Raw genomic sequence first — 24,047 nt, 5'->3', positions numbered from 1 at the left:
AGAAATTTAGATTCTGCTAGAAGGATAGCATTACTTGAGTTGAGACAAGTCCAGGATACAGACTGTCTTGCCAGAGTGGTGCATGCTCTATCTCCCACTTGGATTACTGCAATGCGCTCTACGTGGGGCTACCTTTGAAAGTGACCCGGAAACTACAACTAATCCAGAATGTGACAGCTAGACTGCTGACTGGGAGTGGCCGCCGAGACCATATTACACGGGTCCTGAAAGACCTACATTGGCTCCCAGTACGCTTCCAAGCACAACTCAGAATGTTGCTGCTGACCTTTAAAGCCCTAAATGGCCTCGGCCCAGTATACCTGAAGGAGCATCTCCACCCCCATCGATCAGCCCAGACACTGAGGTTCAGCTCCGAAGGCCTTCTGGCGATTCCCTTACTGCGAGAAGTGAGATTACAGGAAAACAGACAGAGGGCCTTCTTGGTAGTGGTGCCTGCCCTGTGGAACCCCCTCCCATCCAACGTCAAGGAAATAAACAACTATCTGACTTTTAGAAGACATCTGAAGGCAGCCCGGTTTAGGGAAGTTTTTAAGATCTGAAGTTTTATTCTGTTTTTAGTGTTCTGTTGGGAGCCGCCCAGAGTGGCTAGGGAAAGCCAGCCAGATGGGTGGGGTATAATAAAATATTATTATTATTATTTCCTTGTTAATATTCATAAAGAAACAAGACTAAAATTAAACTGAAGTCTTGACTTTTGGATTGGCTGATATGGGGAAGAGGACAGCAGCAAAACCCTCGAGTTCTATACTTACCACCGGAAAGGAAGTAGGTACTACCAATGGGGGTGGAGGGAATGAGTATTACAAAGCACTGCAACAAAATTTAATTTCCAACTCCGCTTGTTTCGTCCAGCATTTTTATAGAGATTCCTATTTTCCCCACCAAATTTGTGGAATAATTTCACTGGAATGAGGTCATAGTAGAACTCACCCCCCCTCCCAATAGTTTTACGGTATTAGAGATTAATGTTATTATCTCCCTTTGGGGTAATGGAGTCCATTTTGAATCGTGGGTGCCCAAGGGGCTTGCTAAAAAACTGATATGGGAATAGGGAGAAGGATTATTGACAAAGTTCTCTGTTTTTCTCACATATGGACACACCCCTCTGGCAGGACTCCATCACTCCATCCCAGAGACATACAGCATCTATACAGCCATTTTTCCTTTTTTTTAATAAAAAAGAAACAAGCAGACAAAACCCCACCAGTCCCACCGCCACTTTCCTCTCTGCACCCACCCCACTTCCCTCATCAAGGAGTGCAGCCTCCCTTTGTGGCTGATCCCAGAGTCAGTTTCTTGTGGAGACATCCAACCCCTAGTTCTCCTCAATCAAAGTTAGATCCAGATCGCTAAAGTCTGGTTGGAAGAGTGTCCTTTTGCTTGCTAAATTCCAATTTAGTCGCCGTGCCGCTTGTACTGCTGCTTCCTCTTCCTCCTCCTCCTCTTCCTCACTTTCACTAAGAACCTGGACACAGTTGCTGAGGGGACTACATGGAGCTGAAGGTGCTTGTGGGCTGCAGCCCAAGAGCCATGATGAATAGCCACCTTCTTCAGATTTGTCCAGCTGACAGACGCCTCCTGCAAATGGTTTCTGTCAAATGTAACAAAACAAGTTTTTATATACCAATGCACCTTCCATACTTAGATTACATTATTCTAATACTGGCAATTTATAACCATATTAATAATCACCTACACTAGAGCTCTTTTAAGTCATAACTTGCCAAAGAAAAACACCACTTCCCCCTCCCTGCTCTGGGTCATCTACCTGTGGGCCAGATTCCAGATAAGGCATGAAAAGCCACCTCAAAGCCTGTTCCAGGCTGCACAATGCAGTGTCCCACCTGCAGTGCTATCTACTACCACATGCAAAGGATCCTTTTGTTGTTAGTACCGTATTTTTTATTTTTTTAAATGTAGTTTAATGTTTCTTGTGAAAGCTGCCTTGGAAGTTATTTGTATCCTGAAAGGCAGGACATAAATAATTGTCATAAACAAATAATAAACTGAAGATGACACAAGCTTCTGAAGGCTCACCGTTGGCTATGGATCTGAGCAGATGGGACACAGACTTGAATTTTCAAAAACCAACTGCTCTCATTGCTGACCTAAGCTGACGAGTGTGAGACAGGCAATGTTATTCTAACAAAGCCTTCCTGAAGCACTAGCTTCACATATGTATTTCTGATAGCCATCTTACTTTCCCCACAATATAATTATTAATTTAATCGATGTCTTCTCAGACCATAGTAGACTACTGTTGAAGTTAATGGGGCTAAAACCTGAATGCTGTTCAAACTATACTTTAATAATAATTAAGCTACCATTGTTCATATTTGCTTTGCCTAAGGCAGAGGGGGTGGGAAAGCAGTGGCCATAACTGAATACCCCACACTGCGTATGGAGGATGCTATAATAGGAATGGGTGCTCTACCCAAACATTTCTGCCCTAACTCTATGTTTTGAATCTGAAAAAAACATGGAATGGTTGCTGGCTCTTCCAGCAATAATTGAACAACCAATTACTGCTGGTCAAATGTGAACCCTATACTAATAGGGACATAAAACAACCAGTAGTTTCAGCTGGAAACCGGTAATGTAAACAGAGCTGCCCATGGAGCAGGGTCTATTATCACTTCTGTATTTTGTGCAGCAGCTGACCCAACATTACCAATAAATAAACACAGAGTAACATGTTTCGTGGGTGGCGCTGTGGGTTAAACCACAGAGTCTAGGACTTGCCGATCAGAAGGTTGGCGGTTCAAATCCCCGTGACGGGGTGAGCTCCCGTTGCTCAGTCCCAGCTCCTGCCCACCTAGCAGTTCGAAAGCATGTTGAAGTGCAAGTAGATAAATAGGTACCGCTCTGGCGGGAAGGTAAACGGCATCTCCATGTGCTGCTCTGGTTCACCAGAAGTGCCTTAAGTCATGCTGGCCACATGACCTGGAAGCTCTACGCCGGCTCCCTCGGCCAATAAAGCGAGATGAGCACCGCAACCCCAGAGTCGGCCATGACTGGACCTAATGGTCAGGGGTCCCTTTACCCAAACATGTTTCGTTGGCATCATTCAGAGAAATCTCGGTGTGGCTCCCAGTCCCCTTGCCCAGTGCTTGTAATCTCATCTCAACTATCTCATAACAGCTAATTGTTGTCAGAGGTTAAGGACAGAGGCAAGAGAAGCTGTGTGTGTGTGTGTGTGTTATTTTTTTGTGACATAGCCAAATTCTGTTCTTTACTTCAGTAGATAACCCTTTTAATCTCACTGCACCCCAACATTTTCCCTTTCATATGTATCCTTAAGGCACTCAAATGGGAACAGTGCTTGCTTCCTTCCCTACCTGGTTCATCTTGTAGAAATCAAGCGAGGGCCTATGCCACCTCACATCCTCATCGTGGCGCCGCTTGAGACCAGATTTCCTGGTGTCCAAGTCACATGGTTGTGAGCGGCTGCGAGGGAGGCTGTGCTGGTGTCGAAGCAACTCTGGAGTGGAGGTGGTGGAGCTTCGCGGGGAGGGAAGGAATCTGACAGGTGACAGGGAGAAACGTCGTTGCAGAGGGTAGGGCTGCAAAGTCTCTCCAGTCTCCCATGATGTGCTTGCTGGCGATTCTCGGGATAGGGCCAGGCTGAAGAAAGGGGGGCTCCTACTGCCGCCGCTGCCGCTACCACCAGCACCATCTTGAACACACTGGTGAGAGGCACTGGGGGCAGGGTTGAAGCAAGGTCTGTTGGCTCCCTGGGCCAGGTTCTGGGCTTGTACTGCCAAAGTGTCCCCTCCACTGTTGTCCCGGCGTTTGACGTGCGTCCAGACTTTGGAGCCCAGGGGCCTCCAGACAGCCTGCCAACGGGAGAGGTCTTCAGGCACTGATAGTGAACGGCAGTGTCTTTTGGTGGGGGGCACAGAAGCCTTTTCTGAGACTACTGAGTTGGTGGCCAGTGTTTGGGATGTGAGGCTGTTCTGAGGACGGTTGTCTGAGCTGCAGGGGGGCAGGGGAAGGCTCAAGCTGGAGTGTTGGTAAAGACCTGTGCTGTCCTGAAGATGGATCTTTGGACAGGGAGCTAGGTCCCTCCATGAAGTTCCCTCTGCAAGAAATATCACAAGACAGAATTTTAAAGATGAAGGCTCTAATTAGCGCCACAAGCCAGATAGCCAATTTATCATTTGACATGTGAGCAATCAGCACCCTTTGTTGCCTTATTTTTACTTTTTATTAGCATCATGACACATACAGTTTCAGAACCTTCTACAACAACAGTTGTAGAACAAACAACCATTCCAAGCAATTGTTAGATCAGAAATGGCCCTAACTATTCTACTATACCCGATTAAGATTTAAGATCTGGTCTGATCATCTTTGTTGTGCATCACTCTCGATTAAGAAGGAACCCACAATGACAACAAGATAGGAAAATGTTCTCCAGGATAACATTCCCCATTTGCTTCCCTTAGTTCCCAGATTACGATGCCCCTGGTTTCCCCCTCCTATGATGCATGAGGTCTTCACATTGAAGAAGCAATTCTCTTTTTTCAGTGTAAGACAGGAGGCACTTGTGGATCAGAGAAAGGGAGTAAAACGAGTGAGGGACAACATAAATTTTATTTAATACTTACACCCCTGTTACAGTTGGAGCAAGATATTGGCGGGGAGCCAGATTAAGATATCCTACCTTAAAAAAATCTACAATTTATTCATTGTTTGATTACTACAGTTGGGGCAGTTCACTGAACAACTGTGGGAACCAATTAAAGGAATTTAATTCAAACTTAATAACAGTTGGAGAAAACAATTCCTGCTTTTTTCCAGGTTATTCCATGTTTAGCACAACTGATGAATTTGGGGTGCTTTTCATGTCCACACCCCCACCCCCATTCATATTTAACACACATATAATAAAATAGCTGGAATATTTCTCTCGCCAACATCAGCACATAGTAAGATCTTCCAGCCACTTCCCTTCTTAGTCACGCCTTAAGAAAAGCAAGAAGCAGTCTTGTGTTTCACAATTGCAGTCCCTCCAGAAAGGCTGTGTTCATTTAATGACATTGTTCTTATAAGACTCATTTGTCTCTTAGAGGTGGTCAAAGCTGGTAGAAACAATAATCAAATGAGTTAGCCTCCAAGTCAAAAGCCAAGCTGTCTTAAAGTAAATCCAGAGAAGAAACCCCAAGTTGCCTATATATAAAAGGTGGTGTTTTTTAAACGACAAGGAGCTAATATGGCTCATTTCATTCAAAAGCATGCTGACTGCAAACTGAAATAAGAGGACTAATATGCAAAAGCTAGAACCAAACATGCTGCACAAAGAGAAAGGAGCAGACACATGACAGGAACCTTGAGAAACACAAACCATGCTTTCCAACAAGACAGAAAGAAGTTTAAATATTCTGTAAATCCCACATGAAGTCACTCACATAGCCAATCTGAGCTCCAAAAGCATAAACATACTAGTCTGTAGCAGCAAAACTGAGTCCTGTTGAATCTTAAATACCAACAAATTTATCGTGGCATCAAGTTTTAGGCTACAGCGCGCCAATATATTGTGTAGAAGAAAAATCAAAGATAACCATGCTGGTCCATTAGGACTCCCAATATCTACAGGTGAGCAGTATCTTTTACTGGAACCAATTTTACCTCACTGAGGCAGATCTCCATGTGTGTGTGTGTGTATTTAAATCTTCATCCTCCAATTGATGCACCTGATGAAGTAGACTTATGCCACGATACATATGTTAGAAGTCTGTAGCCTCTGAAATGGCCTTCTTCAGACACTCCCATTAGAACAATTATTATGCAGAAGATAAAGCTCTTTTAGCTCAGGTTATGCAGCTGAAAATCCTGACAGCCTTTTATTGTCCCGTATCAAGCAGGTAAAAGCTAACAAGTTTAAAGCCAAGGTACTTTGTTTTGTAAGTCAGCCTGGAAACTTGCTTAAAGGATAAGGTGGAAACTTCTGTAATAAATAAATCAGATAAATAAAATGGCCCATCATGCTATAGCTGAACCAAGAAAACACACTCGCCACCAACACCCACAAAGTCATTATTATGTGGAAAATATTCTAATTCTAAGCCTACAAAGGAGTCACAGTCAGATTGCTGTACAATATGGTTCTAGTACAAGTGACCAGAACAGTCACAGGAATGACTCACTTTGGCAGGGAACACACGCTTTCTTTAATGTGCCTTGCAAAGAAAACGTGCTGCAAACAAAAATGCTATTTTAAAATAAGTGACTAGAAGCTATTCTACTCAAGGCTCAGTACACTGATTGTACAATGTAGGTTTTCTACATTGATCGGAAACACAGTTCTTTATTTTAAGAGCTACAAAGGATCCAGGAATACACTTTGATAGCTTACAGTTTTATGACATACAGCTGAGATTAATTACGTACCAAAATTCTATATGGGCCAATTGCAGTAAGAGTCAACAGACCTGATGAAGACAGCAGCTAGTATTTTTTTTTTAATTAAGATTATCCACTATCCACCTGGCATCCATTCTTCCTCCATGCATAATCAAGCACATCTATAATTCAAGTGCCAAAATCAAGTTATTTATCAGAGTATGTATACTGCCAATGTAACTATGCTACAACGTAGTTTGTATCAAGAGTTAATTATTAGTGCTACCTATCCTGAAGTGTTTACATGACCAGAATATCAGTGGTGGTACTTGGCCACATACGTAAACTGCTTTGATCAAGCGGTATATACATTTTTAAATAAATAAATAAATAAATAAATAAATAAATAAATAAATAACTTTTTAATATAGGCAGCACCCAGTATGCATATAGCAATATTAAGCTGTATTAGATTTGATTTTATAGTTTAGACAATTTATATCTTAGATAAAAGAATCTTAGTGGTTTGCAACATTTTAGATAAAACGGTGGTGGTTGCCAGTTCAAAAATAAAGACAGAAAAATGAAATGGGAGCATTAGCAGGATAAATTTTTTAAACTACTAAATAGAACACCACTTCTTCATTGGATCTCTTTCCTTCCATTTGTCAGAAGCATAATGACATTTCTTTACTGAAAACAGCCATTCCTGTTATTTATTGGGATATCCTCCTGCATTTAACTCTGTTAAATTCTTGTTATTAAAACTAAACCACAGCTGGCCCTTTATTTGCACCAAGCTTTCACTTAAAAGTGGAGATGGTATAACAAAATACATGAGCTCTAGGAGACCTGGAAAGCAAGCTAATCTTATTAACTGTGAGCTGCATATAAAGGACATCAGACGATAAAAAGGACAGACAAAAGAGAAATGGATGTAGGCACAAAAGGTGGAAGTCCAGCCAGACGCTCTTACCAGGCGCTATCTGGAAGGGGCTGCCACAGCTGGCCACATCAGCATGATCAGGCAAAGGCTAGGGAGGAAACACAAGGAGTCACCACATCACAGCAAGGACCAGCATCTCATAAGCACCTCTGGATCTCTAATTCCCAACTTGTGGCCTACAACAGAAGAGTGTACCAGCTGTGGGATTCTACCAACATTCAGATATCTTGCTGTATCTCAGTATTGGAGAACTTGTGGCTCTTCAGATATTGGTGGACCATGATGCCATTCACTTCCCACCATTACTCATACTGGCTAGGATTGATACAAGGTGGAGTCCAACAACATCTGGAGGACCACAGGTCTCCCACTCCTGGACCTATCTGAATTCCTTGGATCCTATGACCCCCTGCCATTATTAGTACCAAATCTTCAAGTTTTCCCCAAGGAAAGCTTCCAAAACTTACTTTAACCTGAATGTGGAAATCAAAGTTCAGAGGGGCAAAATAACCAAATGGAAACTCTGATTTGCTCAAGCTTAACTACCAGTCCTTTCCATGGTGCTGCTCTTACAGTCATCCACAAGCTACTATGCTACAGAGGTTCTACACCAGGCATAGGCAAACTCCGGCCCTCCAGATGTTTGCGACTACAATTCCCATCATCCCTGACCACTGGTCCTGTTAGCTAGGGATGATGGGAATTGTAGTCCCAAACATCTGGAGGGCTGGAGTTTGCCTATGCCTGTTCTACACAAATTTAAACTGCTCCCTTTATACCATGTCTAAAGTATTCAGTATCAAAAGCCCGAGGATACTTTACTCTCATTAGAAAAAATGTGAGAAGACACACCAATAAATCAATGTTTTAGATTATGGCCACAGAAATAATCTAAATTTGCACTTACCACTATTTTCCTCTTTCATTCTATCACTGGAAGCCCTCTGAGACAAGGACAATGTAGTATTTGTCTGTATGTCAGCTCCCTTAATATAAGGAGAGCTAGACACTAAATACCACAGGCCACTATAAATTAAGATGCACCACTTCTACCTAAAGCAATGAGCGATCTCACCAAATCTCTTGCTTGACAATAACCCATTAAACATACCTAACAACACACCACAGGAAAGAGTTATGGAAGGATTAATTCTTGTCATCTTTGCCTCCATGGGTTGTTTCCAAATGTCAATAGAGTAACATGCCTCTGCACATTATCCATGTTTAAAACTTGAAAGGCTTAAGTCCCTTTGCTCTCCAAACCATTGACTCTCTGCTACAGAGCTTCCTCTGCTCAAACATCATTATGCTTTTGGACTGTGCCTTCCCCTGCAAAAGCTTCATTAGGCCACACATCCCATTCTTAGAAGTCTACACCTCAATGTTGCAGAAAAGCCAAGTTCTGTAACTGGCTGCAACTTTGTGCAGTTTTAACTTTTCTTCTGGGCAATATTTCTAGGCAACAGATTAGTGCATCTTTAACTCATTTTGAGGCAAAAAACTTATTTCCATGGACTCCAGATCCAAGATAAATCAGGAAACGCATGCTTCATATTTCACCATGTCATTCTCTTTTTCATTAATTTTTGCTACAGCAGCACATTGCCTTTCATTTTCCAAGTCAGGCCAGCTCTCCTTAGATTACAGGGCTAGATTAGATAGAGGATCCCTTGGTACAGTTTATCTTATCCCCATTAAGAAAAAATATGGAGAAAGTGTACTGGGAAACACTTTACATTTAATAAGGACTGGGGTGATTGGAAAACAAGGACGATAGAACACATGCACATGAGTGAGAAACTGGTGGGGGAACTTGGAAACTGCAGGTCAGTTTCCCTTGAAAGTGATATTCCACAGTCCTCAAACAATAACATGCTAAAAAGAAGAAAATAATATGAGATTTACAGATAATAGTAAAAAAAAGGCAAGCTCCCAGCGCAGTAGAATGCTTGAGTAATATTCTATAAAGCAAAGAAATACACCAGTATCTTCTTTATTCCTCCCCAATACTCTTACTCTTTCCATCACTGCCCTGTGATGTATTGTAAACCAACCTGTGATCTTCAGATGAAGGGCTGCATAGAAATTCAGCAAGTAAATAAATAAATCAATGGCAAACGAGCCTTTGACCTTTACCTGTTCAGAGCAGCAACAGATATAATGCTAACCTGAGGCATATCTGTAGTCATCTGTAGCAATAACTTCAGACCATACCCGTCCCTCACTTGCCCTTGAAAACAGGAAATTATGGAACTAGCATGGGAAAAACAAAAAAACCCACCCATTCTCTTGCTCTCACAGAAAGAAAGAAAAATCAATATGTGGGTAATTTTGATAAGCCCCTTGAAAACACCAGATAGGCAACGTGATGTAGTGGTTAGAGTACTGGACTAGAGAGACCAGGGTTCAAACCCCCACTTAGTCATGAAGCTCACTGGGTGATCTTGAGGCAGTCACTTTCTCTTAGCCTAACCTAACTCATAGGATTGTTCTGAGGATAAAACATGTTGCTCAACAACTCCAGGTGAGCACCCGGGAAGTAAAGGGCCCCTGTGGCAAAGGTATAACTTGGTGCACTACTCACAAATCACTTTACTGTAGCACCTAATCGCGTGATGGGGTGCCAAGTCTCTTACTCTTCTAGCATTAAACAGTAACCTTCTGAACACTAAAAGACAAGGCATGCCATATATGCAACTTGGCTTGCATCACCAAAATCTGACTGGGTGAGGGGAGGAGAGTTACCATCTCCCAAATATGTCCAACCAAACTTCGCAGTACAGCACAAAGTTCAATTTGGGATGGGAAAAGTTGGCCAGAGTTGAATGTCTATATCTGGTATTGAAGACCCAATAACAAATTGGGATTCTCTGCATGTACCAGACACCTAGCTGCCCTTGACAACCATATGTCAGGAGTGCTCTGATGGTGTTTCCTGCTTGGCAGGGGGTTGGACTCGATGGCCCTTGTGGTCTGTTCCAACTCTATGATTCTATGATTCTATGCCCGACACTCTCCCTGTTTGAGCTGACAGAGGTGGTCAGTGTGGCATTGAGAACTGCACAGTTTATGGTTTGGGGAAACTTTAATAGCCCCACCAAACCTAATTGAGGCTTATTCAACACACGTAGGATGACAAATTTGGAAGCTAGTCTTCTGTACAAAACAAAGAGGGAAACATCTGCAGGTGAGGGAGTCGTTCTTGGTTCTGTTGCGTTGGCCACTTCATTACATGATCAGATGTGACATTCAGGCTGTCTGTAATCTCCACAGAACCTGATTAATTTCAATGGTTTTCTGTAATCACTGGAGATTTTCTTAAAGGTCTAGCTGATGGTCCTGCCAAGGCTCTGGTATCTGCTTGGAATGAGGAGATCACAACAGCAATTGATGGGATAGCTCCCAAATATCCTTGACCTGATTGTAGAAGCATGTCAGCTCTGTGGTATTCCAAGAAGCTAATGGTGATAAATCATCTGAACCAACAATTAGTGTGTAAGTGACAGAAAACATTCAACAAATATGACCAAACACAAGTGAGAGTTAATTTACTTCTCTGCCACCACTGCATTTGTTCAACATCATCCACCACAGCTGTTTCTGGTGATGAGCAGACTCCTCAGTGGAGGCTCAGTGATGCAAGATCTAGAGCTTGAGTTTGCTGTTTATTTTGCAGATAAAGTAACTTGCACCTGTGCCAACTTGGGTGTAATAACTGTGATAGAGTCCAAGACTATGAGCCTCTATGAGAGTCATACTATGATTATCACCACCTCGCACCAAACTGAAAACATATACAAGCTGCTTGGAGAGTTGAGGCCCACCACATATTCCCTTAACCCTTGCCCATTTTAGCTAGTGAAATCTGCCAAGGCTAGGCTATGCAATCTGAACCTTGGAGGTGATTCAACACCTTTATCAGTGAATACTGTGGTCACTGCTACCTTGAAATAGGCCACGGTGGACTTCCGGGTTGGCGCCTCCGGCAATGGCGGAGCTCCTCCGATCGGGAGGAACCGGCTCCGCGAAAAACAGGGTCTGACCGCCACGGCGAAGGCGGAGACCCTTAGAAATCACAGACAGAAGAAGTCTGTGAACCTGGGATTCGGCTGGCACCTTCTGCACCCCCCTACTCGCGGGGAGACCCGGTATCGGGAATCCGGAGCAACGTGGGGTGAGAGGCGCGGTGCTTTGAATCGACCGCTTATTTCACGGAGCGAAGCCGCATTGCTGCTGTCGGAGAGCGCTGACTTTTTTCCTGTGGACAATTGGATTTTAAACAACAACCCGTGAGTAGAACGGGAAATTGAGCTTTTAAATAATTTAATTTGGCACTGAACGGGGAAGGTTCAAACAGGAAGTCCACCTTCCCTTTCTGTAAATAAACTGAAGCAAAGTAGTTGTTAACTAAGGTTTTGGAAAGTCTTACGTAAAGGATTAAAATTCCACTGATTGAAACTATTAATTTTGACCAAGTGAACTTGCAGGAGAAGGTGAAAAATTAAAAATCGAAGCATCACGTCTCTGAACCTGGGAACGGCTTGCAAAAAGTCCATCGACGGTAAACAGGACAAATTTGACAGCTAGCTTTAAAAGAAAGACATTGTTTCTATTGTCTACTTCTCCACTTAAAAAGAAGAAAAGGTAACTGGAAATTGTTACTAATTTACTTTTGGAATTGTGCTGGAAAGGATTGATACAAATGGAGACTGTCTTCCTCTAGAGGGAGTTTTGGGACATTGTTACAAGAGTGCAGCTGGGAAATTGGCCTTAAGATAAAGACTGTGAGAAACTAGTTCTGACATTGAACATCTTAAGAATGTCAGCAAAGGAAGAAGTAGCGTCTGTACTGAATAGGACATTCTATTTGTTGGGAAAGCTGCATAAACAGATAGATGTCATGGCTACTAAGATTGACATTTTGGGAACAAAAGTGGGTATCAGCATAGAAGTCGACAAGAACCCGGCACAGGAATCTTTCTTAACTGAACAAATTGATGAATTAGAGAAGGAGAAAGTTGCTGTTGTTGAGTGCAAAGCAAAACAAGGGGGAGCCTTATCCCTAAAGAGTCAAATGGAGGATTACAACTTGAGGCCTTATATGACTGTAATTAGGAGAAGCCAGCTTTTGAAGATGGGTGCCTGGCCTGATCTGGAAAAGGAAAGGTGGAGAGATCCCCTTAGGCAGGGATCAAATGATTTTTGGAATATGAATTTGAGCCAGGAGGAGATTGGAGCTTTTGGGGCCTTCGGACTTGGAAGAATTGTGAAACAAGATTTGGAATACTTTATGGGCCCTAGCTTTAACTATGGAAATCTGGCAGACCTGTCAAGAAGGAATATAAGCATCGTTGGGTTGGAGCTCCCCTGAGACCTGCTTTTTAGCACCAAAGATTATCAAGAAGATCAGCAAAAGGGAAGTGAAGAAGAGTTAAGAGCCTCGGATATAAGATCTCCAGGTTGATGGACGCTGGGAGGTTGATGGAACTGATGGCAGGGGCCGAGACCGGGGAGGGGAGACGGTGGAAGAAAATTGGGAATTTAAAGTGTATATATGGAGATTTAAAAAAAATAAATTAATGAGAGATGGAAAAATCGTGGAATGAATTTTTTATGACCCTAGGGGAAATGTCTTAAGAGATTAAGTTCAAATATATTAGTTTTAAGGAGAAATAAGATTAAACAAAGTAAAAATGAATGATTAATTGGTGAAAGAAGAGAATGTTAAATTACAGTATATTAAGATAAATTATTAGGATAAAAACAAAGGTGAAGGATTTGCTGAAATATCTAACTGAACCAGAATACAAAGAGGGGAGGTGTGAGGAGGTCAAGGAAATAAGCTAAAGAAAGAAAGTTATGTAAAGGTTTGATTTGTTCTTTTTTTATTATTGTATGCATTTTTTCCCCTTCTTTTTGTCTGTTCTCTTTTTTATCTTTTTTCTTTGATGGGACTTGTTTTTATGTATTGTTTTGCTTTCTTTTTTGGTCTAATTGGGTGTTTTTCTGCTGTTATTTTTTTATTACTCATGTAACCTTTAAAATTTCAATAAAAATCTATTAAAAAAAGAAAGAAATAGGCCACGGTGAGGCCACTATTTAAAAAGCCACGTTTAGAACTACTAAACTCCTGAGGCAGTATCTGGAGGCAATTGTGGGCTAGATGAGAGTAAGAAAAATACAACTTAATCCTGGAACCTGAATAATCTGGATGGAGAATTTAAGAGGGTTGCACTCACCCTGAAGTATGAAATTCAGAAGGTTGCACACTGGACTACTGTAATACACTCTAGATTGGGCTGCCTTTAAAGGCAGTTTAGAAACTTCAAATGGTGCAAAATGCAACTGCCCAAGTATTGATGAAGGTCAGGTGGTTAGAGCAAGCAACAACTATATTGCACCAATTACACTGATTAATAGTGCATTTCTGGGCTCAATTTAAAGACCCAGCAATTACCTTTAAAGTCCCAAACCAGGTGTGGTGAACACATGGATCATGCCAAAAGCAGTATCTTCCCCTTAAGGTACTTGGTGTCAGGTACTCAGTTCTACTGTAACATCTCTATAAATATGGAGACATCACTCCTACCTAATGAAACTATTAGCCAATGACAGCCTACCAATTTACCTTCATAGCCATTATCATGTGGAGATCAGTTCCATAGGTTAATTACATGTAAACGTAGAATGGAATCTCTCTTCTTAAGCAGTGTATAGATAATAATCTCTAAGAAAGACTGCCTACTAGCTACTACCATGGCAATAACTCCAACCCAGCAACAGTAGCTCAACAATTGTAGAAAAGTAATGGGTAAGAGGGGGAAGGAAGCAATTGTCCTTATTTTTTATCAATTCTTATGAGTGTAAAATCACAGCCCTTTTCTTTAACCCCAAACACATCACTGGAATGGTGAAATTGACTTTGAGGAGAATAGAAGCAGCTTTTGGTCTACTCTGTTTTACTGCTAAGGAAAAGATGATGTTCTTGAATGCCAGGGTACTGCTGAAAGAAGCAGAACCCTCACTTTGAGATGTCTACCCCAACACACCACATTCATATTTGCATAGATACTTACTCATCTGTTCATCTGCTTAAGAACTTTTTTAAAAATTCCAAATCTCCTCTGGCCATGGAGAAGCAAGGAAACTTGGGAGTGGGGGTGGGGAATATAAGCTGTTTCATGGGTCACAACCATGGCCATAACAAGAGGTGCCCATAACAATCACCAGAATAAGTGCTCTTACTTATTGTAGAAGTGTTAGCCATGTTCCCAAGAGCTGGTTTTCGCTTTGCCAAGGTAAAGATCAAAACAGAAAATCTGTAAGGGTGATTGGCGGTAGGGCACTAAACAAAATATATGTACTACTGGCAGTGCTAGCTCTGCAGAACACCCCTCTCTCCCAAGCCAATATAGCAGGCTGCTGGTTCACAACAAAACTAATGCTGTTGGGACTACAACTCCCATTCACCCTTGCCAACATAGTCAATGATCAGGGATAATGGGAGCTGTTGTTCAAGAAGATCTGGGGGAGACCATGTTGGTTACCCCAGCTTAGACTGCCACAAAGTACTTGTACTAGCCCAACAGATTTAATAAATTAGTCTTTGAATAGCAGATCCTCATGCCATATCAAAAGCTCTGTTGGAACCTCCCCTCAGTTTCAAAGCAGTTTGGCATGCAGTATGGGCAGAAGACTGTTATGGGCAGGGAAGACCCAAAGTATACTTAGGCAATCAGAATTAGTTATTTGACTCCTGGTCATAGGCAGCAGCAGCAGCAGCAGCAGCAGCAGCAGCAGCTTGAATCACAGCGTAGCAATCTCTCCAATCTTTCATTTATTAAAATGAGGCAACGGGTGAATTCAAGGTCACTGAGGAAATCATTCCACCACTGCAAGCATTTTTGCTTGCCCAGCAGAACAATCTTCCCTCTCTTCCACCCTGTGTACTGTTCTGGGGGTTCTCCCAACCTCCAAAATGGATTTGGAAGAGGCATGGGGGAAGGGGAGCCCTGCTGCACTGGCAGGAGTTCTTGAATTGGTTTCCACGAACAGAACAAGTTAGTTGAATGTGGCCCTATGGTTCAAGATAAAAACAAACATTATTTATTCAACTGATTTGAAAATTATCAAGATGCAAGGCAAGGCAGGGCAAATCTTACCAGGCTGATGCTGAAGGATGTGCATTTCAATTCCTCCAGGCTTTGTTTCTGTAGCTGTTCAGTTATCAAGGTGATCATGGCTTCTTACAGAGGCCAGGCACCAGAACCCTTGAGAGACTCCAGCTCCTGCCACCTGCCACCCTTTCGCCTCCCTCAGCAAGTCCAGCCGCATTCAAGCATCACCATCACATCTGCTAAGTTGTTGTCTTCATACATGCTAGCCATACTCCATCTCATACTAAGGAACCCTGCAAAAGACAGACATTAATTAAGGAAGGCATATTATATCATATCATATCATATCCTACAACCACCTTATTCTCTCCAAATCTGCTGTTCAAAAATAAACACGCATATGTGTGCAATATACATATACGACCAAGACACAAGTTAAACAAGCTTAGATAAGGCTCCAACCTCCATAGCTAGCATCATATTTTAAAATATTACATCTTTACCCTGCTTTTGCTACCAGGAACACCAAGCAGCATATAGGGTCTGTTCCCCCTACTCTATTTTATCCTCAGACCTACCCAGTGAGGTAGGTGAAAGCAGCAAGATAGTGATGGACCAAATGTCAGCCAGTGAGCTTCTTAGCTGTGTGCGGATTTAGTTCAAACTCTATAACTTAAGCCAAGGAGACTATATCATCACACTGGCTGTCCAACTTTTCCCCCCTGCATGTTGATTTTATTTCAGCACTCTCAGAAAACCCCAACCATGTGATATCTTATTTCTGTAGTACAAAGAGTCAGGACTCCATCCTCAGTTTTTCCTTCTGGTTCCTTGAATAAATTGATGCCTTACCTTATTCTTCAAATTATCTACAATACTTAAAGGCTAGTGTCTGGGATTCTTAAATGTATTATAGTAAAACATGCAATGTTCCATAATAAGGAAACAGAACTTAGTATTGTGAGCAAAATCTAAATCAGATGCGAAGCCTACCTAATTTAATCTCTCATTATCAGCGCTCAGTACATTAAAAGTCAACATCTACTCTGAACAAGCTTGATCATTTGCCACTGCCACCTTTCTCCCAGTGTGAACTTTCCCTCTTGATGTGGATAACCAATCCCTAACGTTCAAGCTTTGCTAACTTATCTCAGAATGCTAAAGTGATGGTTGTATTGTAAATAGCTTACTAGAAATAGATAAGGCAAATTAACTACAGTATTTCACTGAACACCTCTTATTCTGTGCAGGTTAATACTTATACCTCTCCTAAACACTGTCACAATGTGCTTTACAAAACCAAGATCAGCAGCCCAGAAGCTCTACTATAGAGTAAAATAAGGCAACAAAGGTAAGAGGTTATAGCCTAATAAGTTCTACAGAGAGCTGACCCACTGAAGTTAATGCACCTAAGTTAGTCATCTCTCTGTTTTGAGTATGACTAATGTTGACTACAACCCAGGCTACTTATGATGTTCATTCGTCATCTAGGAAAGGCAAATTACTATGCATACCAATTTATATAGCACTTTTTGGTATGTGAAGACTGAAATTCTACACACACTTTAGCTGGAAGTAACTCATTAAACTGTCCAAATTACTTCTGAATAGATATGTATAGGATTACAGTATAAGTGGTTACAATCTTCACAGTGCGGTAATTCCCACTTAGTTCAAAGGGGTTTACACTCAGTTATGTGGGTATAGGATTGCAGTCTCAATGCATATTTATACATACACACAAACTCATACAAATGACTCTTATTTTTTCCAAAAATAGTAGGAGAACTAACTAGTCCTAAAACCAAAGGGAAAAGAGGACTCCAAAGACTACATATGGCAGGGCAAAAAACCTAGAATTCAGTTCAAATTATTGACAGATATAAAGGAAAGGGGGGGCTTTGCCCTGCCAGATTTAAAGCTGTACTACGAGGCTTCATGCCTTTGCTGGATAAAGGATTGGGTAAAGTTGGCGAACACGGAGCTACTCGATTTAGAGGGCTTCGACAATAGATTCGGCTGGCATGCCTATTTATGGAAGAACAAAAGGAAAGTACATAAGGGATTTGAAAATCATATTTTTAGAGGCCCGCTAATCGAAATATGGGAAAAATACAAAAACCTGTTAGAGCCGAAAACACCACATTGGCTATCACCTCTTGAAGTAATGAGCATAAAGGCTATTAATATGAGAAGCAACTGGGCAACATATAGCCAGTTGTTAACTAAGGTCGATGGAAAATGAAAGCTAAAACCGTATGAACAAGTAATGGAGTATGTCTATGACTGGCTACACCATCTCCAGGTGAATCAGATGTTTAGCAAAGATATTAAAGAAAGAGGATATGCAGAAAAAGATTCCAAATTCCAAACGGAGATAATAAATAATGAAGTGAAAATTATATCTAAGATGTATAGGATGCTGCTAGACTGGAACCTAGGCGATGAGGAAGTTAAATCAGTGAAGATTCGCTGGGCAAGGGATGTAGGTCATAGCATACAATTTGAAGATTGGGAAGAACTTTGGAAGGAGGGGCTAAACTTTACGGCGTGTATAACGATAAAGGAAAATGTCATGAAGATGTTTTATAGGTGGTATTTAACACCGATGAAATTATCAAAAATGTACAAGGTGGATAAAAAGTGTTGGAAATGTAAAGATGAGGAGGGCTCCTTCTACCATATGTGGTGGGAGTGTGGAAGAGTGAAACAGTTCTGGGAGAAAATATACATTGAATTAAAGAAGATCCTAAAATATACGTTCAGAAAGAAATCAGAAATTTTCCTGTTAGGGATATTAGGGCAAGAGATAAAAAAGGAAGACCGTAGAATAGTATATTATGCAATTGCAGCAGCAAGGGTAGTACTAGCCCAAAAGTGGAAACAGCAGGAAATACCAACGGTGGAGGAGTGGAGATCTAAGCTGTTGGACTACGCAGAGCTGGATAAATTAACAGGAAAAATTAGGTATATAAGAGACCAAGTGTTCATCAAGGATTGGGGAAAGTACGTGGATTATCTGGAATGTATTAGTGAGGGACAAACAACGCTAAAGGGATTCAGAGACGCACTGTGAAAGACTATGAGTTATTGTGCAAAGCAAATAGGAGACAGAGATAGGTACAATGACAATACAAGCAGAGAAACGCATGACTCTGATTACTGCTTCGAATGATTTATGGACAAGCTGAAGGAAGTCTTGAAAGGGATGGTTATGTAATAATGTTGATGGGAAAATTATAAGTTTGTGTATCTCTTACTTTCCTATTTTCTGTATTTCTTTTTTCCTCTACTTTCTGTATTTTGACTTTCTTACATATGTGTTAGTTTTCATTTTCTTTTATGGAATTAATTAATAAAAAGAATGGGGGGGAAAAAAAGAGGACTCCAAAGACGATGTGTGAAAAGGATTAGTTCAACAAGATGGACTTGCTGGTGGAGGGGAGGGGAGTAGTTCACCAAAAACTATGCTGTATTTGTTTCAGGTGAAAGGAACTGGCAGTCCATTTCTTAGTTTAGTCCAGAAAGAACCAAGCTGAGAAAAGTCAGGTGGCTTTCTTACTTGAAAATCTTAATTTTTCTAAGTACTGTATTACATCCCTTCTTTGTTACCTCAAAATAGAAGTTCATTTTAAAATTGCCTCTCTAGGGCCTCCTTTGTCTTCCACTCTACCCTTTCTGAAATCATACATTAAGCATTAAAACACAATTTACAATAATTGTGGGAAAGAGTGAGGCTCCATAGATTTACCAAGCTGCTCACACACTTTCATCCATTTCTAGTCCTGTCTCTGCCTCTTCATCAGTTTTTTGTCCTCCCCATTATCTGTTCTAGACTGCAAGATTCTTCAGGGCAGGAGCTGGGGCCTATCTACATTTTTGCTTATGGAACTCAGTAAACTAAAATATACTCCAGTGGTGCTCTCTAAGCAAAATAACATTTACATTTTCAAAACTTCAAAATATTATTTTCTGTATGCTCTTGATAAGAAGGGGTGTACTTTTTCCTCTACTACTTTTTACAGATGCCAGAGCACTTTCTGACCATAAATCTAGTAAGGCTGCAGTCCTATGCATTTTGCTAGGGATTAAGTGAATGTGCATAGGACCATGCTGCACACAGAGAAATAGCTTAATTTTGCCACTTCCAATTTACACAAGCAACTTGGTCAACAATTAATATTTCCCCTGGCATACACTGCATACATTGAAGGCTCCTCATAACTTTCTCTGAACTTAAAATACTCCATAGACTCTGTTCTAGAGAGATTCTGCCAGGAACAATTTCTTTCCCCACGGTAATCCTGGTTAATTTAGCAGCTGATAGCATGCAAAAGATTTGCATCTGAAAGAGGGAAGTTCAAGCCCCTGCTCAGTCATGAAGCCTACTGGGTGGCCTTGGATAAGTCAGTATCTCTCAGTAACAACCTAACTGCAGGACTGTTGTGATGAGAAAAGATAAAAAGATGAACTGTAATCCACCCTGGGCCTCAAGGATAGGGTGGGAGAAGTCTGCAAGAATAACTAAGAACAAGTCTCCTAGGATGTGCCCAAAATCTTGTGGCTGTTTTTCACTGTAAAGAACGTGCTAGAATTATTTTTATCCCTCATGTATTGTCCTCAGGCAATTAGTTATAATACTTTGCTATGCATCTTCCTCCACGCCTACTTATTCTAATAGCTTCAGGCCACAAGCCTTTAGAAAACACTGATCCACCAAGCCCCATTACCAGACACCTTAAAACTAGTGTAGAAAAATTTCCAACAGCTTAGCAAAGTGTTGGGTTTTCATTGCAGCGGCTTCCCCTCCTCCAGTCCTACATGATGCGCCCAAGACTTGATTCCTTCGTTTATATAGCGATCTAATTATTTAAAAAAAAAAAAACCCCAAACACAAGCAGGCCTTAAGCAACCTCGAGCCTGTGCGATAGGGAAACAGCGCGAGACTCCATGACAGGATTGTGCCATGCAGTGCGATTCTGCTGCGTTTTTAAGAATGGGTCCCGTCAACCTAGTTTTAGGAATGCATCCACAGGGGACGCAATACCTAACAAAGCAGAACCATCCCAGCCTCCGCGGAGGGAACCACTCCCCCCCCCTTTCTCCACCAAGGCCCTCCATTCCACCCCAAATTCCCATAGATTCACGCGCTCCCTTGCACGCCCAGGCAAGCCCCTGAACCCACATCTTCCGCCGAAACCCCAACGTTATCCAATCCAGTGAAGCAAGCGCCCATAACGTAGCAAAACAAAACAACCTCTGCCTTGCAGGGTTCCTTTTTTCCCTTTTTTCTTTTATGACAACAGGAGACGTCTGTAACCAAGGCACCTCACAAAGACAAGCCCCCCTCCCTCGCCGGAGACTCCCAAGATCCCCACCCCATAAACACACACACACACACACACACCTGGAACCATCAAAATCCCCCACCGCGAGCGCACACACCCCACAAATTTCAGCATTACACCCACCCGAGCTCCGCAGCCCCCCCCCTTTTGCCACCTTTCGCGATACCCACCGCGCCAGCTGAAGGCGGCGGCAGAGGCGGCGGCGGCTCCAGCACCTCCTCGCGGGGCCCGCAGCCAGGCAGTTGTGCGCCCCCTTTCTCTCTCGCGCCCCCCACCCCCGATTCTGAACAGCCCCGAGACCACCCACCCGCCGTGTGGGGGGGGGAGACCTCGTTCCTGGGCTCCCCCGACACGCCAGCATCCACCGGCCCTCCCTGGTCCAGCTGCCGCCCCCAACCCGGCGGCCAGGGCTCCCAGCCCCACCACCACCACCCCGCCAGGAGCCTCTGCTCCCCCTTCGGTCGGGAGTGGATCGACCTGCTCAGGACAAACCACCCAACTCACAAGGGGGGCGGTGAAGCCCCATAGATCAGCAGCGACCCACAGGGAAATTTCAGAAAGGGGCTCGCCTCTCCGCAACAACCCACTACGAACCCCTCTTGCAGCAACGCAGGGACTTGGCTTTCTGTCGCCCTGGGTTGCCCCAACGCTAGCCTCCTCTTCTCCCCCTTCTACGGACCGTACCAAGTGGCAAAGCATGACGGGATATGTAGTTCGAAGTGAGGCTCTGGGAGAATAGCGTTTTACCCCTTCCTCTGGCTCATTCCTTCTATGGCCCAGAGGCATTTTCCACTTCTTAATTTAAGCCAGCCTCGGTTACAGAATAAATACCTTTCAGCGAGAGGGCTCCGCCTCATAAAATGTGAAATATATTGTTACTAAACGTATATATACCCCGATGATGTCAAGAGTCCCTTTCTTTCTCCACCTGAGCTCTTTATTAGCCAACCTGACCAGCCACCTGAAACTGAGCAATAACGCTTCTGGGGCCACTGCTTGCATTGAGCCCTGGCCCCTCATAATACAAGCAGTATTTCTGGAACTACCTAGACCTAAGTATGCCTGAACAACTTTTGGCAAAGTTTGACAGGTTGTAGCTGCAGAAGATCAACTGATAAAACCTATGAAACATGTTTTGTGCCCTGATTCACCAGCTGCAACACATATAGAGAAGAGAATGGCATATACTGAGAGAGCGACCAGCTAGAGGTGCATAATCAGAAAAGTAAAAGTCATGTTTTCGTAACCAAGCCACACTCATGACTAAATGATAAATGAATAGGGGCAGTCATATACTTAGGTCACAAGCAGGCATGTGTAACCTGTGGCTCATGAGATGCTGCTGGACTCCCAGCTCCAAGCAGCTTGGGCAATGGTCAGAGACGAAGCAGTTCTAGTCCAACAATATATGAGGTGCCACAAGGTTTCCATCCCTACTCTACAGCTTTTCCCTGCTGTGGGGCAGGGGGGAAGCAGGTAGCTCTTCATGGTGCATTTTTTTCCATTTTAAACAGAAAGAGGCCAAGGTTTATGCATTTGATAGGACCCCCTCCAAAAAAACACACCAAAAAACAACTCTTAGTCCCTTACTAAGCTTCATGCTTATAAATTCTCTACCTCCCACCCAAGTTTTGGGGATGATGTTCTCACCTAAGCAACAGAAGGATCTTAACTGAGACCAAGTACAAAGGAGGCTTTCCTCACACCACTGTACTTGTGTCAAGTAGATCTAAACAAGCCAGGCCAATGAGGAACTCATTGATAAGCTGATCCTGGGTGCTTACCTTCTAAAGTAATTCATGCTCAAACTTTTCATCTTTGGTTATCATCTCCCCCCTTTCAACCCTCCAATACAAGGTACTGTCACCAAGTATTCCACTTCTGGAATGTACTTTACTGACTTTACATCCTCCACCCATGCTTCAACAATAGAAATGTCAATGATACAAATAGGGCTTCTTCAAAGTAAGTGGGTGAAGCAGAGGCAGTGCTCTCTGTGTGAAAACTGCATAGAGCAAATTACTCAAGAATGGAAATAGATTAATGTATTACAAAATATTGCAGCAATCTAGGGAAGCAAGAGTTGGCCACAGTGGAAAAAAGCTTGAAGATAGCTCAGGTTCCCACTCTCCACTTCTTATTTCATTTTAAAGATGCTGCCTCTTCTAGGGCATCAGGTGCTTTGGGTTTCCAGAAGATATGATTCACACCCAGAAGCAGTATGGATGATCTTCTGTATCTTCCATAAAGTTATCATCATGACACAGCAAAGCAGAAGAGTGGTCAGAAGATGACAAACCAGCAAACTAAAACCAGAAGAGACAGTGTTAAATGAGTAGTCTAATAAAATGAGATTTCGTAGTTAACAAACCTTTTTCCCATTTAAAGTTATTTTCCCCACCCCACCTGTCATTGAATCGCACATGAACATCTAGAACTCTACAGTTTATGTTTATTTTAAAAAAACAAACCACCAAGTTTATTTGTATTTTATCGGTAAAACAGAACAGCTGCACTTATTGGATAGGAAGAAGAAATGTAAATTCCACCTTAACCATAACTTCATATAAGTGTATCAGTCCATAAATGGTCATGTGGTCTAATCCATCCTTCCTTGAGAGTGCATGAAATAAAGCCAAAACATTTTCTCTTAAAAGTGTCTTTTTTTCTTGTTACTCCTGCGTTCTCTCATTCTGTTAGTTAACTTGTCCATTAGGGCTAATTCCCACAGCTGTGCCAGTCACATTTCATACAAGTCCATGTTCAATGTCCTCCAGTTTTTAGCTGCTGTCATAAGCTGTATAGTAAGTTCTTTAAAAGGTAAGCCATCAGTTATAAGGGTATCAGGTGCTATAGCTATTTGTTGTTTGGTTGTGAAAGACCAGTTCCCCAAAGGAGGACACTAAGGAGCCTATCATTTGTGGAAAAAGGAGCCTGGCCACAGGTGCTGCAACAGGTAGCTGGGCAAGTTGCATCTATTAGTAGTGAAGAATACATGCACCACCAGTAAGTTAATTTGAGGGCCTATTTTAGTGAACTCTAGCGGAGGAGGAGCGATTGGAGAACATGTCCAATATTTTATTCCAAGAGATCTTGTCTATAGAGTCACCAATAATATCTCATTCCCAAAGGGTTTTCAATGGTAGTGAAGATTATGTACAGAACTGTGATAGAGAACTTGTAGTTTAAGGAAATTATGCTTTCCCCCAAATCCTATGAATTATTTTTTTAATACAAGTCAAAATATTTTGTTCTTTTAACCAGTGCTTT

General features: G+C 42.3%; 2 protein-coding genes across 10 annotated transcripts in view; both read right to left on the bottom strand.

The window, feature by feature from the left end:
* Positions 1-1,178: 1,178 nt before the first annotated feature.
* Positions 1,179-21,393, bottom strand: FAM53C (family with sequence similarity 53 member C). Of its 5 annotated transcripts, none has more exons than XM_079964354.1 (5): positions 21,372-21,393; positions 15,475-15,722; positions 7,343-7,400; positions 3,360-4,102; positions 1,179-1,612 (listed from the first exon to the last, which is right to left on the bottom strand). In XM_079964354.1, the coding sequence occupies exons 2-5, from the start codon at positions 15,550-15,552 to the stop codon at positions 1,337-1,339; spliced, it is 1,155 nt and encodes a 384-aa protein (XP_079820480.1). In that variant the 5' UTR covers positions 15,553-15,722; positions 21,372-21,393; the 3' UTR covers positions 1,179-1,336. The 5 variants fall into 5 exon arrangements, with proteins under 5 accessions (XP_079820480.1, XP_079820481.1, XP_079820479.1 ...); XM_079964355.1 differs by lacking the exon at positions 21,372-21,393 and adding an exon at positions 21,282-21,299; XM_079964353.1 differs by lacking the exon at positions 21,372-21,393 and adding an exon at positions 20,948-21,037.
* A 1,414-nt stretch (positions 21,394-22,807) lies between these two features.
* The window catches only part of LOC307209365 (oocyte-specific histone RNA stem-loop-binding protein 2-like), a 7,703-nt gene continuing 6,463 nt past the window's right edge, over positions 22,808-24,047 (bottom strand). For all 5 annotated transcript variants that reach the window (XM_079964369.1, XM_079964370.1, XM_079964371.1 and 2 more), the window contains exon 6: positions 22,808-23,083. The gene's annotated coding sequence lies outside the window, so the exon portion shown is untranslated. The remainder of the gene's footprint in view (positions 23,084-24,047) is intronic.

This window comes from Podarcis cretensis (assembly GCF_951804945.1).
Source record: "Podarcis cretensis genome assembly, chromosome: 2".
NCBI lineage: Eukaryota > Metazoa > Chordata > Lepidosauria > Squamata > Lacertidae > Podarcis > Podarcis cretensis.
This window is presented reverse-complemented; position numbering and strand designations above follow the sequence as displayed.

Excerpts from the sequence above, each read along its gene's own strand:
- FAM53C (XM_079964354.1), bottom strand. The coding sequence starts at position 15,552 with ATGATCACCTTGATAACTGAACAGCTACAGAAACAAAGCCTGGAGGAA. Across the intron at positions 4,103-7,342 it reads CCCCTTCCAGATAGCGCCTG|AGGGAACTTCATGGAGGGAC; the intron begins GTAAGAGCGTCT and ends TATTTCTTGCAG. Across the intron at positions 1,613-3,359 it reads ATTTCTACAAGATGAACCAG|AAACCATTTGCAGGAGGCGT; the intron begins GTAGGGAAGGAA and ends TACATTTGACAG.